At 41.1% G+C, this 18,005-nt stretch overlaps 1 protein-coding gene across 1 annotated transcript in view; it reads right to left on the bottom strand.

Annotated features, from left to right (window-relative positions):
• Positions 1 to 2,103: 2,103 nt before the first annotated feature.
• Positions 2,104 to 18,005, bottom strand: part of dock11 (dedicator of cytokinesis 11) — a 54,094-nt gene continuing 38,192 nt past the window's right edge. Inside the window, exons 40-54 of the mRNA XM_061066384.1 lie at positions 16,908 to 17,023; positions 15,876 to 16,013; positions 14,523 to 14,705; positions 14,078 to 14,191; positions 13,207 to 13,422; positions 12,088 to 12,145; positions 10,810 to 10,916; positions 10,559 to 10,681; positions 9,596 to 9,709; positions 8,564 to 8,710; positions 7,287 to 7,497; positions 6,711 to 6,901; positions 6,519 to 6,619; positions 6,263 to 6,401; positions 2,104 to 3,437 (exon numbers count right to left, since the gene is read on the bottom strand). Coding sequence (XP_060922367.1) covers positions 3,348 to 3,437; positions 6,263 to 6,401; positions 6,519 to 6,619; positions 6,711 to 6,901; positions 7,287 to 7,497; positions 8,564 to 8,710; positions 9,596 to 9,709; positions 10,559 to 10,681; positions 10,810 to 10,916; positions 12,088 to 12,145; positions 13,207 to 13,422; positions 14,078 to 14,191; positions 14,523 to 14,705; positions 15,876 to 16,013; positions 16,908 to 17,023 — 2,048 coding nt within the window. The 3' untranslated portion in view covers positions 2,104 to 3,347. The remainder of the gene's footprint in view (positions 3,438 to 6,262; positions 6,402 to 6,518; positions 6,620 to 6,710; positions 6,902 to 7,286; positions 7,498 to 8,563; positions 8,711 to 9,595; positions 9,710 to 10,558; positions 10,682 to 10,809; positions 10,917 to 12,087; positions 12,146 to 13,206; positions 13,423 to 14,077; positions 14,192 to 14,522; positions 14,706 to 15,875; positions 16,014 to 16,907; positions 17,024 to 18,005) is intronic.

Below are 18,005 nucleotides of genomic sequence, written 5' to 3'. Positions count from 1 at the left end.
AACAGAAACATTTTAACTTTCCAACTGTCAATTTAATTAAAAACACAGTGAATGAAAACTTCTGGAAGAGGTGAGACTGACCCAAGAGACACTGACCTTTTTGCTTGGAGCAAAACTCTGGACCCTGAAGGAAGATATTAAGATGGAGTGGGCTGGGGCAGAGGCCTTGGGGGGGGCGTTGTCCAGCCTCTCCTCTTCTGTCCTGAATGCAGATGTAGATGGCACACATGGAGGGGCCTCGTCGGGCTCTTGAAAGCTAAATGGGTTGTAAGGGTCTGAGGATCTGCTGGAGTTCACCAAAGAGAGGCTCTCAGCTTCCTCTTCCTTGGCGTCTGAGTCTGAGGCCTCATCGTCGGCTTGGTTTTCCTCCTCCTCCTCCGAGTTGCTGCTGCTGCAGTCCTTGATGGCAGGGATGGCTTCGATATGGCTTTTTACCAGCATACTGCGTTTTGGCTGCAAGCAGGAGCCACTGCCCGACGCCTCCTGGCAGCTGGACCAGCTCACCTCCTGCCAGGAGGCGTGGCCATCGTTCTCAGAGCTGTGGGTGAACTCCTCCACATGATCGGAGAATTGAACCTGACAGGGAGAAGAAGAGGAAGTGAAAGAACAGATACTATTAGTTTATTGATCAATTGAAAAATTAAAACTTTCAAACTATCATTTTAATTTAAAACAGTGTATGAAATCCTCTGGAAGAACAAGAGACACAAACCTTTTTGCAGGGAGCACCACTCTGGGCCGTGGAGGAAGAACAGGTGAAAGTGGAGGAGGTCGGGGCAGATGCTTCGGGGGGGGAATAGTCCAGCCTCTCCCGCTTCTTACTGCATTCAGAGGCAGATGGCACCTGAATCTCGAGCGGGGCTTGAAAGACAAATGGGTCGTTGGGGTCTGAGGACCTGCTGAACAAGTTCATCATATAGAGGCTCTCATCCTCCTCTTCCTCGGGGTCTGAGATGGGATCTTCCCAGACACAAATGTTTCTCACACTTTTGCACAAAGCCTTCCGGGGGACATCGGGCTGCCAGTCAACCTTGCTGTCTGAGACCTTGTCGTTGTCTTGGCTCTGAACTAACATACAAGCCGTCTCTACAAGGGGGGGTTTGGTCCCGTATTGCTGTGGACAGAGTCCGTTTGTCTCCATCCAGTCTTCAGCTGAGGACAAATCTGACAGCAGGCTTATCCCTGAGCTTGTCTGACTGTTAAGGGCAGCTGGGGTGACTCCCAGCCCGCTTGATATACATCCGTCGGTCATATTTGTAAACAAGTTGATCAGTGTAAAATCATCTTCAACTGCCATTTTGGCACACCCATTATAGTGGTACTGCACTTAAAGGTCGATGATGGGTGGATGGAGCAGACTCCTCTGATCCTTTGTTATTTTAGTTTTGTTTAGTGGGAGGTGGCAACCATCACATGCCTTTGATCTTTGCCTTTTACATCTTGCCATCTCCTTTATCACACAGGGTAATAAGAGAAAAATTAGTTATCAAGAAGCAAAACAAGGCCAAGGTCATAGGCATGTGATGATGTCACCAGGTCATTGGGAGACATCGCCATTCTAGAGGCCTCTTATAAGCACCAGAAAAGGATCAACATTTATAATCATGTGTAAAGAGTGGGGCTGGGTTGGCTAAAATCCATCTTCATTTGAATGATCCAATTTTGATTCATAAAATGGCTGGATCGATCTTTATATTTGCCTTTTCCTTTGAGCGACCACATTGTTTTCCTGTTTCTGTTAAATGCTTCTGATTTGAACATAATTCTGAAGCATTTTTCATGCGTCAAAGGCAAACTCTGTTTTTTGGGCCCTCATCCTGTTTCAACTTGACAAGTGCAGAGAAGACAAGTAATTGTTGCCTCAGTTTCGGTGAGGAAGACGTTGACTTAGCGGGATAACGTGACATGTGTGAAACAGGTTTTTTTTGTTAGAGTGATTTCAGCGGCTCTCCTGCAGCGTTCAAACATGTTGCACAACCGTCTTCGCCAGATGGAGCAGATGTCTGACAGGTCTAATCCAAAGTTAAAGACTTAACTCCATGATGACTTGGCATCCTCTTCAGTGCTACCAGATAAACACTGTCCCCAGGCTCAATTGCTTTACCAAGTTTTATTGAAAAAAAAAAGAAAAAAGACGCTTTACAAAGTAAGTTTGACAGTGAGCAGCACTTGTGAGTGCAATGCAGTAAAAATGAAAAGAAAAAAATCTCTGCTAGGACAGACTTTGGACGGAACAAGAGTCCAAAAATGATACAAATATAATTACATACAAACATACATGGATACAGAATTCAATTTACAGCTAATTATGTACATGTACTTAAATATTATTCATTCAATCTGCTAATTTCAGTGTAGCACTTGTGAAATACTGTCAAATAACCAGCAAGTGGTGGTTTTTATTTGTTTAGATTAAAGGCAGAGCACAAAGGCACTGGATGTACTCCCAGCTGAGAGGAAGCCGTCACTTTCTGTCCTGAAGTAAATATTATTATACAGCTGCTGAGATCGGTGTGTCCTGTCCTCAAATTTCAATTTCCGAACTCTCGGAGAATACTGTTGTGATGATAGTTACGAAGCACTGATAGAATTCTTTCATCTTCTTGCCTGCTTTGACAAAATTCTTTACAAATCTAGGACAGTATGATTATTGCCAATAGATTTTTTTATATATACAATGTGATGAAGCTACTTTTAGACTGCAAATCTTAAGAGCAGCTTTATTACACATTAAAACTACCCTGAGGTCTGTCCTCTGTCAAACAAACTGGGTTTATGACTTTGGCTCCACAAACGTGACATCTGGTAATCACAATCTGCTGGGCATGCAACACAAGGCTGTAAAGGCTCACCCTTGGCTTGGCTGATTTGGATGCATGTTACAATAGAACCAGTCAAGCTTCGATACTGGTCATCCTGTTTAGAAACAGGGGGAAGACCTTACTGTCGTCTAAACAAGGAGTGAATAAAACTCACTCTGGAGAGTGCTGTGTCCTGCATAGCTCTAAAGGGAAACATCGCAGAGAGAGGACTGAAAAAAAGTTGTAGTACAACATCTCTCTGGAATGAAAACATTTGTTCCTGCGGTTTGTGGCCAAGGCGGAAGAAGAAAGTGCAATGCTACCGAGCACGAATCTACACAACACCTCAACCTGACATGCCGACCATTAGTTGGTGCTGCTGCGTTACATTCTTAGAAACACTGCTGCCGTACTTTTTGTTTTTGCCCTCCCAGACCATCGACTGCACATCCAGGTCCATTTGAAGGAGAAGTGAGAGGATATAAAATACATAGGGGCGAGAGGTGGCAGGGGGCGATGAGGTGCGGAGGGGGAAGGGTTCAGAGGTCAGCCCAGGTCGCTTGACGTCCCACTGATGGCACAAAACACGTTACGAGAGGTTTGTAACAGTGAGCGCATCATGTCCTCCTGGTAGATCTGGGGTCAGAGCAGGACATCAACAGGATGAGGGTCAGTTCTTGCACAGAGACAAAGGTCACACACACAGACATACACACACACACCCTAACTCTACATTGAACATTAACCTAACCATAAATGAAACCTTACCTTGCCCAAACTATATACTAAGCGTAACCTAAAACGAACCAAAACCCTACCTTAACCTAGCTTTTAACTAACCTTAACCTAAACTAAGTACGACCTTAACCTAAACCTACAGGAAACACACACACAGTCAAATCAGCTAAATGTCACACTCGTTGAAAGGATGATGGGATGTGACACTATGAGGTTCAACACATCAGCTGAACAAGGACAAAAAATGTTTATGTGATGAAAAAACCTTAAACAAAGCTATTACTTACAAATCATTTAAAATGATCATTATGATCTTTTTTGCAGCTTGATGCCATATAAATTCATTTGGAGGGTATTTCTTTTCCACGTTTTCACATCATATCAGTATTGTCTGCTCCTCATGGACTACCCAACAAGTTCAGGATTGACTCTAAAGCTTTTATTGCTGGTTTTTTTGGACTTAAACGTTCAGTGTGTAGAATTCAGTGACGTCTAGTGATGAAGTTACATCACCCTCACCTTCCAAACATGAAAGAGAACCTGTGGTAGCCTTCAGTTTCATAAAAACTCATAATATGTTTAGTTCGTCCAGTTTGGGGCTACTTAGACTGGGCCTCTGTAGAGAGGGACCTCTTTCGATGTAAATACTCATTTTAGGGTAAGATGTTTTTTATTTTTACAATTTGTTTGTTTTTTTGCTTTTGTCTTTCCTAAATATACTGTTTTTTTATATACTTTTTTGTTTGAATGTTTGAATAATAAAGAAACCTCTGCGCCCTTCACAAAAAAACCTGTCCAACCATGTTTACACTCACATCTACCCAAAGGATTGACTGTCTCTTGAAGGACACGTCATTAAAACTGTAATAACAAACACAGCAGGCCATAATAACAAAAGTATGTCATAACTAAATTATGTCCCAACCTTATCATTTACATGAAACATGGAAGTAATTCACAGTAGGGTTTCTGCAGCACTTATTTCCTCTTAGTGTCCCAATAGCCATCAATCAATAACCTTACGTCAATAAATAAGACAGGTCTGCGTCTGTGGCCCTTGCAGGTAGGTAATAAACACAACCTTTCATTTTATCAGAAGGAATCAAATGAGCTGGCGTTCCCTTCTGTCATTAATTAACCTGCCTGCATGCACCCTGCCCATGCATGACTGGAGCCCTCAGCCAAGATGAGGACAGCCAGAGGTTATGGATCAAATCAGCTTGTAGCGGTTGTAAGATAGTGCACGTTCATGTGTTTTTTGGGGCGTAGCTTTGACCAAAGCTCAGATGGGTGGGGACGGTCTGGATCGGTTATGGCCTGTCCTTTTTAACTTTTTCCAGTTTTACCACCCTCGCTTTTAACTAAGAAGGGGCATTAATTAATAACTTAAATAATATAAAGAACAAAATGACATACTAGAGCTTCAACACACTTAATGATCACATTACCTGTTTTTTTCCCTTAAAGCTAAAGGTCAGCACATTGGAGAGAAGAAGTCAGACCAGTTAGTTAAATGGAATGAGAGCAGCCCAACTAAAATAACACCTCCACAATGTGTTACAGCAATAAAGCCATGACTCATTCAGACAGAAAAAAACTGCACAGACTTGTTTGGCAATAGTTAGATGACTAACAGCAGCTAAAGTCAAGTATGCCATGTACACGCAAACAGAATAATAATTAAATGCCTAGTCATTGCACACCAGGACAAGGAAATTCAGCATGTCTACTTGAGTGGCACATAGGATATATATATAAAATAACACACAACAGAAATGGCACATAGTTAAACATTGTTCAGAGGAGAGGAAAGCTGCTGCGTCTGTGCAGGCTACCAACTTCTCCTAAAACCTTGTCACACAACAGCTAAGCTCCATCTCCTACTCTGCCTTGGTAGAATCAGCTTGATTCTGCCAATTGTCAGAGCAGAGCATGTTCCAGGAGAAAATTCAGCATTGCTAAATCAACACCGCTGTATGGTGCATGTGCAGGTCTGATCAGAACCAGTGTTAAAACAATATGCATCAAGAAGTATCAGTAAGTTCATAACATAAACAGCAGGGTTAATCCAGCTCTGTGTAATGTAATTTAACTTTCCACCCTATTCTGATCATTTGTATTTATGAAAATAAACCACAGCACTGTGACGCCAAGGTCATAATGGGTACAATGTAGTAAAAGTTTCCAGGAAGATGTTTAAAAACAGGTTTTATTCGTGTGGTCAAATACTAGATCTCGCAGGATCAAACCATGAAGTAGTTTTGGTTTTCTTTACTGTCCAAAGGTAAACATTTCATGCTGCTGCTGAATTTCCACAATGTCCTTTCTTTTAATCCAGTGAGCAAATTTGTGTCAACTGTCTGACAGAAAACTCAAGACACATAAAACCAAAACCTTCTTTTAAGGTCAATGTTACAAAAAAATATGTATTTCATATTTGTATGTGGCACAACCAATGAATAGAATATGCAGCCACTAAATTTCTCAAGGCAACATTTGCTAATGGATTTATTGTCATAGATTGTTGAGCGACACAATACCAGGATGTTGCAATAATCTTACTCAAGACGCCGAAAAGGTACAAAACAAGTCTCTAACTGCATTTGTTTGAGTGTGAGCTCTTGAAGTGAAGAAAAATAAGTTTACCTGTTAAAGGTACAAAACAAGTCTCTAACTGCATTTGTTTGAGTGTGAGCTCTTGAAGTGAAGAAAAATAAGTTTACCTGTTCATGGATGATGTCCGACAACTCTTTCACCATTTCCTTGAAGTTGCCCTTCAGGCCCTCGTGGTACTCGAACTGATCCTCTTTGATCAGACGCTCGTTGATGTCCAGAGCCAGGCCGCAAGCCTCCAGGAAGCGTCTGCAAGTATTCAAAATGAAGTCCAAATCACTTGATAACAAACTTAAAGGAAACGAGGAAAGAGGACGATCTTGAAAACTACCAGACACAGAATAATGGTAATAAGAAGAAGGGTACCTGAAAATGTCCTTAAGGTCTTTTGCTTTCTTAGTACCAGACTGATTGATTTTACTGTCATCAAGGAACGCTCTGGCATAAGCCATAGGACCTGCATTCACCTGCAACAAAACAAAATGTTGAGCATTCTTATTTGGTGCATAAACAAGTATCAATCAGCATGTTTGAAGATTCAATTTTCATAACTCATACCTGTACTGAAACGCAGCCCTGCAGTTTGAGCTGCAGCTGGATCATGTCGACTTCCTGGCTGGAGCAGAGCTTGATCAGCTCGGCCGTTCGCGCCTTCATCTCATCAATGGCCACATCCACCGGCTTGAGCTCCACGTGGTTCTCTCTTAACACCTCCACACGCTTCTTCACGTACGGGAAGGCGTTGGCGGCTGTAGAGACGAGAGGGAAGGCAAAACAGACAAGGTCATGCACACTCTTCCAGAGAAAATGACGATTCAGGCCACTGTAAACAGACTGAGAAATTAACCAAAGCCTCTGTTCCGTAGCATTTCCACTCTGACTCAGTCTGAGAGGCAGAGGATTGTCTCTCTTGGTTAACCACTACTGTATGTAACAGATATGATGAAGACGGATCTAAGATAAAAAAGTTATGTTGTGTATTTTCGAGTATGAGGTACTGTCTGTATTTATGATGTTAAATACAGGGAGTTTTAGAACACAACACTGTCTCATCACTGTATCACATCCTTTTCCCAATCATTAGGCTTTTAACGCTACAACAGAGCGGTTTGCTTGCGAGCGCATTTCACGCACTTGTGATTACGATCCTCCTCTTGCACTGCTCCTCCACGCCGCCGTGCTTTTTGCCCGACAGCGTGTACGGCGACTCGAACACGAAGCGGCTGATGTTGTGGCATTTCTCAAAGTCAGTTTTCTTCTCCGGCGCCTCCTTCTCCTCAAAGTACGGCTTGACGAACGTCACCTGGACGTAAGCAAACTTCTGGTCCAGGTCTTTGGGATTCACCTATGAGGTAAGAACACCGTTAACACAATGCAGGTAGGGTCAAATTGATTTTCAAAAAGGTGTAGAAATCAGACATGACAAAACAAAAGCATATAATGTTTTAGAAGGTATTACAATAGCATGAGAAATAGGATAGAAATGTTTTATTTCAAGAAATGTTATATTTCAAGGAATGGAAAAAATATGGATAAATATATGTTAATACTTTTGACCTTACTAATGGCCTGCTTGAAATACAAAAAGGGTGTTTAAGATTGGTGAGGCTTAAATCAGACTTTTGTGAGTAATGAAAAAGTCATCCAGGTATGTATTAATTATCTTGTGTGATTACCACAAATCAATATTTGTATTCATCCTTATCTTACTTTATGAACAAACATATTTTTTTTATTTCAACATCACTTTTAAACATGGGTCAAAAATGAGGTAGTGAATACAGAGCACCTGACATACATTTCACACAGCTGCTTTTGCAAATCTGATGCACGTAAGTCTTATTTTACAATCCATTATAAGTGAGAAAGAGAACTATGTAATAATAACTAGCTGTTATCTACGATAGCTAGATCAACACAAACAACATAAAACTCAAAATAGAACAGTATATACTAATTAGATTGATTTATGTGCAGTTGTAAATGTTCTTGTGCTTTTTAATTTCCTTTTTCCAGAGGGATAGTAAACTGGTCGCAATCATTCCAGATTTACGGCTGTAATCTCTAATGCTGATGACCTTGAATGTGTTCCACAGGATCAAACTGGAGTTGTGGGTGTGTCTTGGAATCCAGCTCTCCTGAATGAAGAAGGCTGATCTGATGAGTCCTCTCAAGAGGAAACTCAGTCCCGGTCCCATAGTGGGTCTTACTGGAACTAGCATCCCTCCACTCAACAAGAACAAGAAATCAAAGCATTCTCAGGAACTGCCCAGGACCTGCACCTGGTTCAACAGCAACAGCTTCTCAATTCACACAAGAGCAGGGCTGCAATGCCAAATGACATATTTTTATTTCTGACCATTTCTGTGAAGTCTTTATTCCAAGTGACCATTCTCTATGTATTACCGCACCTTGTTGGAGTCCTGGATTATCTTGACGTTTTCTGGTCCAAACTTTTCCCCGTAGAGCGATAGCAGCCGCTGAGAGATTTCTGACAGGCCGGTGAGTTTGGGCTCTTTGTATATGTATTCCTTCCCATCCTCTTCCTCGAAGAAACCCTGTGAGAAATACACATCTGGTTTGAGTTATGAATAACAGTCGGGACCATCCAACTGGAGGGAATGCAAAAACATAAATAATCCATTTCGTTCAGGAGAAAGTCTGATACAACAACAACAAATCCGACTTGCTTCTTGGGATTATCTTTTTTTTACACATCTGTAAACGCTTTGTTTTAAAATATACTTAAAACGTAAAGAACTTTCCAAGTGTAACCTAAACCATCAACTGTGCCTATTGTATATTTTGTTTAATACAAGAATTATACAACCTATCATATTAACAGTCTAAAATTTGTCATTTTTACAAAGAGTGTAGCCTACGCAGCGGCCTTTTCCAAAAACATTTGAATTGTTTCTGCGCCAGCTACCTGCTGCTTTGATTGGATCAGTGGACCAATTGTCCTCTTGTTATTCATTACTTGTAAAAGTATTGAAAAAAAACGGGAAGTATGAGGGAACGGTCACACATGCAAATGCAAAGCAAATATCAAAGTTCACCAAAGTTCAACTCCGCAGAAGCCATACAGCAATTTGTTTTGCAATAGGAAGGGAATAGTGTATTCTCCCCTGTGCCGCACACAGTTTTTAAAGTGAAGCGGGAGACTTACATTACAACACATACAACATGTCCTGTGTGAGAAGAATCTAGAACTAAACCTGACACGTGGGACTTTCTTGGTCCTTAGACTTTACCCTCTGCAAGACCAGCAACTAAGTTTTCCACAATTTTGGAGATTTTCTTGGCATTTTAAATGTTCTAAATAAATGATTTCAACTGAAAAGCAAATGTTTAAAACTCTTTAAACATGAATTTCTGTCAAATTGGATGGATGGATGGATGTATATATCGATAGAGCCCTTTAAAGTGCCTGATGGCCTCACCTGTCCATAGAAAGCCACTCTGAAGTACGTCCCAAGCAGCCTGCGGCGTGATTGTATCACCTCCATGATCTTATTGTAGGCTCTGTGCAGAGTGTCGTAGAGTCGGCTTAGTTTCTGTTAAAGAGGAGACATGGTATCAGATTCAGCCCAGGTGGCATCCCAACAAACTTTGTGAAAATACAAGAAATAAAAACAAATTCTGTGTTCATATCCATGTGACACTGTAAAATATCTGACACTGTGACACCCACATGTACAGTTTAATCGTTTGACCTTGAACATGAGAGCAAAATGCACGCAAATCAAGATACAGAGACTTCAAGCTGTCACAGGGAGTTAAGAACGTCATGGCAGTTTCACATTGGTCCGTCTTGTTGTGGGTAAGGTACGGGTTTGTGTGTTAAGGTATGAGCATAGAAACAGATGGTGGTAAAGGTGTCGTCGAACAGAGCAGCTTTTCAAGGGCTCAGTGTTGAGCGCTGTTGTGTCACTGCATTTCCTGGGGTCAGATCCCTACGGGTTTGCATGTGATCAGTGGGAGTGTGTATGTTAATTAACACTTATGATAAGAATGTGAATGTACCTGCCTGTCTACAAGCCATGTGACAGACTGGCAGTGTGAACAGAGCGGTCATGAACAGGAGAAGAAGGGAGAGGACGCTGTTGATTGGATGGAATGATGCCACTGCTGCATTCCCAACAGGTGAGAAATTGACACCATATACTCTGTTTTATAAGATCTCTGTGTTGATGGTGTGCAAGTTGCTGCTTTCATGGGGCGTGAAATCAGCACCTTGACAATCCTGTTAGTACAAGTCGACAAAACAAAACAACAGCACTTATATGATTACTTGACGCCGATAGTCGTGAGGATGTTGAATCCCTTTACAAAAACAGGCGAGAAACATCAGGTGCATGTTTGTGTGTGACGTCTGTGTGATTGTTGGGATGTTGACACAGTACCTCGTACTCGTGACGCTTCTCATAAACGGGGATGACAAGTTTGGCGATGTGCGTGATCAGCTCGTAGCGTTCGGCTTTCCACAGCGCCTCCACGCAAACCTCCAGGTGTTCCACCAAGACTTCCTGAAAGATGCAAAACGTGGAATTTTTTTAAGTCACCGTCGTATTAAAAAATAGGCAAAAAGTTATGAATGTGATCTAGGAACTCCACTCCACTTTTTCATGTCTTATGCAAAAGAGAAAATGTGTACCTCCGTGTAATAAACATCTTGCATTCCTGTGTCTTCCTTCATGGCGGCTTCCTCTTCGATATTTACGGTGACCCTCTTAAAAGCGGCAAGACCGCTGGGGAACAACTCTGAAGAACGAACGGCAGCGAAGCAAATATTTAGATGGGAAAAGGAAAATGATTATGTTTCACTGTAAATTTTGAGGTCACAACAAGAGCAGTGTCTCAGCCACTGGTTCTAAAAAAAACAATGCCAATTCATGAAGCTCAGACCAAATGTGATTCTGAGAGAAGAGAAGAGACACGTTTTGTTAAACAAGTGTTACAGAGAAAGCTGAAATATAATGCCGTGCTTGGAGGGTTTGTGATGCCCAATAAACAATCAAGTATCCAGATTTAAGCAAAATCAGGAACTCGATGAAACAGTCAAATTAAATAGGCTTATACAATAACTATAAAATCAACAAAAGTCAAACTAAGACTTCATACATAGCATGGTCAAACAGAATGAGTATATCTAAAAAGGTTGGTTTTTGAGGCGGGATTTGAAGGTGGGGAGAAAGTCAGTGTCACAGATGGCGTTTGGGAGAGGGTTCCAGAGACGAGGGTCTGCACAGCTGAAGGTGTGATACGTTGCCAGGAGGAATCATGAGGAAGAGGATTATAAATGTATGAACGCAGATGCACTGTGTATACAGTATACGCTGCCGTCTGTGGTCTTGACAGCAAACAAGTTTTTGAGAGATTGTTGTTTAATGAACAGCCGTTAGGAGCCAATATGGTAAGTCGTATCTTTGTCCATTGTTCAGACATGAACACCACTTCACATTTGTTTAAGTAGCAGCATGTTTTGCATTCGATGAAAATGAAATGTAAAAAAAACAATGTGTGGCTTTCTTTCGGTATCAGTCTCTGGAGCGTTTGAGTGCTCCATCTAACAAAGGGAAGTAACTAGTAAATCTGACTGTGTGTTTGTGTGGTGATGAAAGGTGCTGCATTGTGTGGCTGATTGCACACTCATCACACACACAAAAAGTTAGTTAACTCCTTTGGCAAAGCTTTTCCTTAACTCATTCCTCTGTATTCTGCTTTAATGGCTCAACCAGTGACCTTTATTAACTCCATACACACCGCTTGGAGCATAAATACAGTATAAGTGGACACCATAAATATAGCTAAACCTTTCTCTGTGTGTGTGTGTGTGTGTGTGTGTGTGTGTGTGTGTGTGTGTGTGTGTGTGTGTGTGTGTGTGTGTGTGTGTGTGTGTTTGTGTGTGTGTGTGTTGGGTGAGGGAACTTACTTTTCCTGTACAGGTATTCTGCAACCAGTGCGGCCACATGAACGTAGCACATAGCCGCCTGCAAAGAAAATCAACCGACCCAATTAAGTGAAAGTTTCTACAGCAAATACAGTAATAAGTGTGATAAGTAATAACTGCGTTTGACTCAACTGTAAAATCACATCTAGCAGTTCCCCCCTTTATTTAACTGGCAGCACACGTGTAGCAACAACACGTACTAGTAAGACCTGAGCGCTGCCAAGTAGAAAATAAGTAATTGACCTGTTTTTACTCATGAAGTTGTTTCTTTTATTCTTTACTGATACACAATCTAATTGTGTCTCCATTTTCAATGAAGACACTTCTTATCATTTTTATCTTTTGGGCGCAAAGATATGTTTAATTAAGTTTTCTATAGAATAAAACATATAATAAAACAAAAATATATTAAATTGAACAGGAAAATTACAAGAAATAAGCAAAATTGTTTCAGGCTATGTGAGCTGGCTTTCGTTCTCTGTCATCATGGATTTCCTGTTTGTGGAAAGTGCTCTTAGCCTCGCATTAAAAACGGATTAAATAGATAAATGGACTTGAACTCCGGCTAACAGTATAATCGGAGTGGACCATCCGGTTTCCAGCCCTGCGTCAACCTCGACCTTTGACTTCTCTACATAGAAGAGCAAAAACAGTCCCCCTTTGAATGACATTGTTAAAAAAATCTGATTAAAGCGTAATAGTAGAGTATAATTATATTATGATTATGACATAAATAGTGTCAGCCTCTTGTTTACACTGAAACTGTTGGGAATGTTTATTTCCAAGTAGCTAAAAGTAAACTCTTGCTGCAGCATCATTAAAATAAAATGAAAACCGTGTAAAATTCTCAGTTTAAAATAGCATTCTCTTTTAATTTTCTTAAAAACTAAAACTCTTTTAATTTTTTTTAAATTTAACATTACTAGATGTTTGTTTATGACATATATGGCTCTATTTTATCCATTTATATAATTGAGATATCATGTTCAAAAGAGTGGGACTGAAGGATGGAAGACTCGAAACCAAACAATAAAAAGATGAGGAGACTGATAGTTAAACACATGACCCAAAGTAAACAGATATTTATAAATGTCTTGATACCTCAGAGAGATCTCCGTTCTTGAGGTGTGCTCGGGCCATGCTGTCCAGCCACGTCCGCCTCAGTTCGGGGGTGCTGGCGTAAGACCGGGCCAGACTGTACTGGAGGTCCAGCAGCATCTCCGGGTCCCTCTCGTGCTCCCTCATCTGGGCCGTGGCCATCAGCACCGTACGGATCCGCTTGGTGAGACCCTTCACTTCCGAGGGGAATGCTGTGGACTGGGTTACGCACAGACGAGCACACACAAATTCGTGAAAAAACATCATCAAATCTATGAGACAAATGCATTCAGGGTCCTGTTCTTCAAATTTGTGTTCTTCTATGTGCTTTGACATTGTTTGTACTTTCACTTGATAGTTTTTTGCTAGTTTCTTTTATCCTTTTTCTTTGCCATTACTTAAGAATGATGTTTTATTTTCACTGCTCACTTTAATTTTGTATTTCTATTACATCATTAGTAATAATAATTAATAAATAACAAATACAGTTATTAGAATTAAAAATGCAACAGAAACATCCACCTCCTCGCATGAGCATGCATTTTAATTTGTTGCTTATTTGATCATGCGTAGCTAGAGGTGACTATGTTAGACATATGGTGATAACCATTCCTGCAGTTTTGGTCTCAAGGCGGCTCTGAAGAATCAGATAATCCAAACGCATGTCATATTATCAGTTGTCTAATCAAAAAATTCAGGTCTTGTCTTTTCTTGTGCATCAGTTAAATAGTGAAATAAATTCCCAGGATCTACGTGCCTTCCCCTTCGCCTCATGTTAACAACAACAACAACAGTTTAATCTCAAATCAGAAGCAGAGTTCATGTCAAGGGGAAGTTAGATTGTATTGTGAAGACTCATTGCCTTGTGCAATACCTTCATGGCCTTGTCACTGTTTGCAAAGTTGTTGATGATGGAGAGAGACTCCTGGAAGCGCGAACTGCCAGTCAGTGCCACGTCGGAGATCAACTGGCTTACTGCGATGATAATCTGGAGAGGAAAAGGAGCAAAGAGGATGATAGATCGAGTGCAGGGGTGAAGAGAGAGGAGAAGCATAAATGAGTCAAATGAGCCACACTCGAAACTTGGACAGCATTCTACTGCGTATGAAGAGGAGCCAGAAATTCATACTCAGCAGGCCAGCTGTGTTTAAAACAGTGTCAACAGCCTCTTTTCATTCTGCACCTCTGTTATAAAAGTAACATTAGTACTCAGGTCTGTGTGTGTGTGTGTGTGTGTGTGCCAAAGGTCAAAGGTGAACATTAGGCTGCAGGAGAGATCATGGACAACCTTGAGAGTGGAGTGTGTTTCACCACTTTACCTGCAGGTGTGTGCGCAGGAAGGTCTTCCTCTTTGTGTACTCGTAGTTGTTTCTCATCAGCAGGTAGAGCAGGGCAGACGCCTCGGCCCGCAGGGACCCCAATTTGGAGACGCAGCACTTGAGCACCTCGCAGCACAGCGCCTCGCACAGCGTCACGCGGCCTTTGAAAAGCACTGACGGGAACTGAACAAGACAACAGGTAAGTGTGCTAAACATACATTTTGGAGAGGTAATGGGATTAGAAGGTACTGAGAAGTATGGCGGGAAGACAGCAGGAAAATTCCCTGTGAGACAGAAGATGTGACCCAAATAAAAAATCTATTATTTGTACTTAAGGACTTTGAGAATTAAATGTTTAATTTGGGGTTTTGATTTTACTGTCTTGTATAAACAGCGTACAGATGCATGGGTCAGGAAAGAAGAAAAACAATTTTGGGGTGGATCCAGGGTTTCTCTTTCACTTACTTTATTATTGCAGTTTTTCAACATTCTCATAGGTTTCTTAGAATAATTCATGGTCTTAATTAACAAAAAAGGGCACATTCATGGGACTGATATCTAAGAGTGCGTACAATTTGGCGCACATCCGAATAAAAATCTGGATCAAATTATTTAAAATGTGGTTTCAAAAGGAGACTGCTGGAGGACACACTAGTTTTGCTTTTCATCTCTGTTCCAGAAAACAACAGCCATTTCAAAATGACTATCTCAGCTGGTGTTTGTTTAATCTGTGGAGCCTCTGCAAGATTGAGTGCCAATCTAAATTTAGTATGATCAAGTCATTGTTGTTTTGTCATATTTAGGTGGAGACTTTAATAACAAAGAACTTTGGTGAACTCGTTTTTTATATTCTGCCTGGTACCTCAATGAACCACATTGTTTTACATTTGGCAACAGTTGAGTTCTTTACTACAGAGATTTGTTTCCTGTGTCTCTCACTCTCTTACTGTAAGAGGGGGAAAAAATACATGCCAGAACAGAGAGTGCTCTGCTGCTATCCTATGATTCATGGCACAAACAGCAGATTTATTCTCATAGTTGAGCAAAAGGAAATGCGTGGCCCGCCCCTTGGAAAGTTTTTGTTCCCTGGATAGTCTGAGATCGAGACTTGTTGGACCTTGCGTCTACTTCCTCAATGAACGTATAAATAAAACATGTGTGAACATAAAAAGCAGGCAGCCGCGATGTCAACAATCACAGGAAAACAAATGTTTAATTAACGCTTCCTCCATTTTTCTGTGTTTTGGATGTTTTTCATAGCATGAGAAAGAAAAGAAAACATGTGAGAAAACATGTGTGACAGCATGCAGGTGGAAAATGTTGTAGACCGTGTCAAACAACTCCACTTCCTACCTTGTTAATGAAAGCTCTTAACGCTGCAAACACGTGTCTAAGTGCAGCGTCTGACTGGCCAACTTTGAGGAAGGTCAGGTAAATGTCAAACACTTTCTTCATCAGGGGGTTGTGCCCTTCGCTGTCCAGTAGCTGGGTCTGACACATAAACAAACACAGGCTTTTATTATTCAAACACATTGTGTTACATTATTCCCTGTACACACTTCATGCCGACATACTAGTATAACATACAAGGGACATTCACCATCTTGTCCTATGTTCTAAAATACACACAGACTAACTAGGCCTTTAGTGGTCAACCAGAACCGTAGGACCCTAAACTCAACCTGGGACTTGTACAGGTTTAAACTAGGTTTCACACAATCAGTTGGGGCCACCTCAGGTTCCAGGTCTGTTTATCACTATGTGTAATGAATGAGTGAAGACCTGGCCAGAGCCTGTTACTGTAAAAAGGCAAAATAGTCCCAGCAATCTTTATTACCACGCTGATTGTAAACAAGCTGCGTCTGTAAGCCATCAGACAGATTTTAAATCTGAAATCATGAGTGGACTAGGTTAGCCATGTTGTTATTTCAATCGGCAAGAGAGGAATAGCAGAAACCTGTGTGAATTTTAAGAGCTTTCTGGGAGGCTGGATTACATGAGTAACAGCCAGGCACAGGGAAGAAGGCCGCTAACGTTTCTTTAGGTACGTTTTGGTTTTTAATGCTTCATCTAGTTGAAGTTAAAAGATTTGCAATTGGTGCCGATTACATCTGTGTCTCCTGGCCGGATTCGGGTCCAACGTTTTGGGTACGCTGATACACACAAATTAAGCCAAACCTATTTTCTTTGATTGTTAAGTACGTGCAATATTACCGATTCATTCATATATATTTATTTTCATATTCATTTCCTCCCTTGTTTGAAGATTTTAGTCACATTTGAGTCAGTGAGCTCCAACAGGCAGAAACATCTTTCCCATGCACTTGAATATCTCAGACCTCACTGTGTGTGTGTGCATGTGTGTGTTTGTCTGTGTGTGTTGACCTTGAAGCACTGTGTAAAGAGAGACAGGACATCCAGGACACTCAGGCAGACCTCGGTGGAGATGTTGCCCTCTAGCACAGCATGATGGTGTATATCTGCTTCCGATGGTCCCGTCCCTGCAATAACACGCACACGCACGCACACGCACACACACACACACACACACACACACACACACACACACACACACACACACACACACATACACACAAATCCTGGTTTCAATAATTGCAAATATACATCACTTACTTCCTTGTCAACAACACTCCTGTTTTGTGTATGTACAGGACAAGTTATTGACTCATTTATGCAAACCACATGCACCTGTCACATTTTCCCTCATGAACATGTGATGCTCTTGCCCTTTCGCATAACGAGACAGAAAACAATGCAACACTTTTGAACACCAGTCAATCTCCTGAAAGTAAACGGCAAAGTAGTATTAGAAGACCAACAGATTAAAGTACCTGTCAAGCCCTACAGTGGCGTTAATCCTTTGTTTACTTGGAGATCTACAGTTACATTAGAGTCGCGTTTCTGCAGCAAAGTAAATACCATTTCAAACAAGCTGAAGGCTGATTGTATTGGACAATGTTTAACTTTGTATTTAAGGATGGTATGTTTGCATTAACACTGTCAATTATCTATTACAACAGCCATCAAGCGTAATAATTCCAGAAGTGCCCGAGGCAACCACTCCTACAGAAACGACAACCAGGACCTGCATTTCTGGCAAATTTACAATCATCTACAAACAGGTGCTGTACCTCTGTAGAGGTTTATTTTATCCGGGCATTACAGCATTTCTTTTCTACAGATCTCTCAAGGCCTGAAGTCTTGCTATGCGAGAATAACTTTGGAATAGAGACTCGAGTCGCCATCTCTTCACCTAGTCTCCCAAAATCCGTCAGCTTCAAACCTCAGTGAATGTTGAAACATGTCTTTGGTCCTGCATGAATTAAAAACCACTTGTAGACAAAGTGGTTTGGAAACTGTTTCCCTTCCACAAAACTTTTCTACTCTTTGACTGTACATTTTTTATTTCACATTCTTTAAATAACTCTTAGTTTTCTCTAGCTGCTGAATTAGTTTATGATG

The sequence above is a fragment of the Limanda limanda genome, chromosome 22 (assembly GCF_963576545.1).
Source record: "Limanda limanda chromosome 22, fLimLim1.1, whole genome shotgun sequence".
NCBI lineage: Eukaryota > Metazoa > Chordata > Actinopteri > Pleuronectiformes > Pleuronectidae > Limanda > Limanda limanda.
This window is presented reverse-complemented; position numbering and strand designations above follow the sequence as displayed.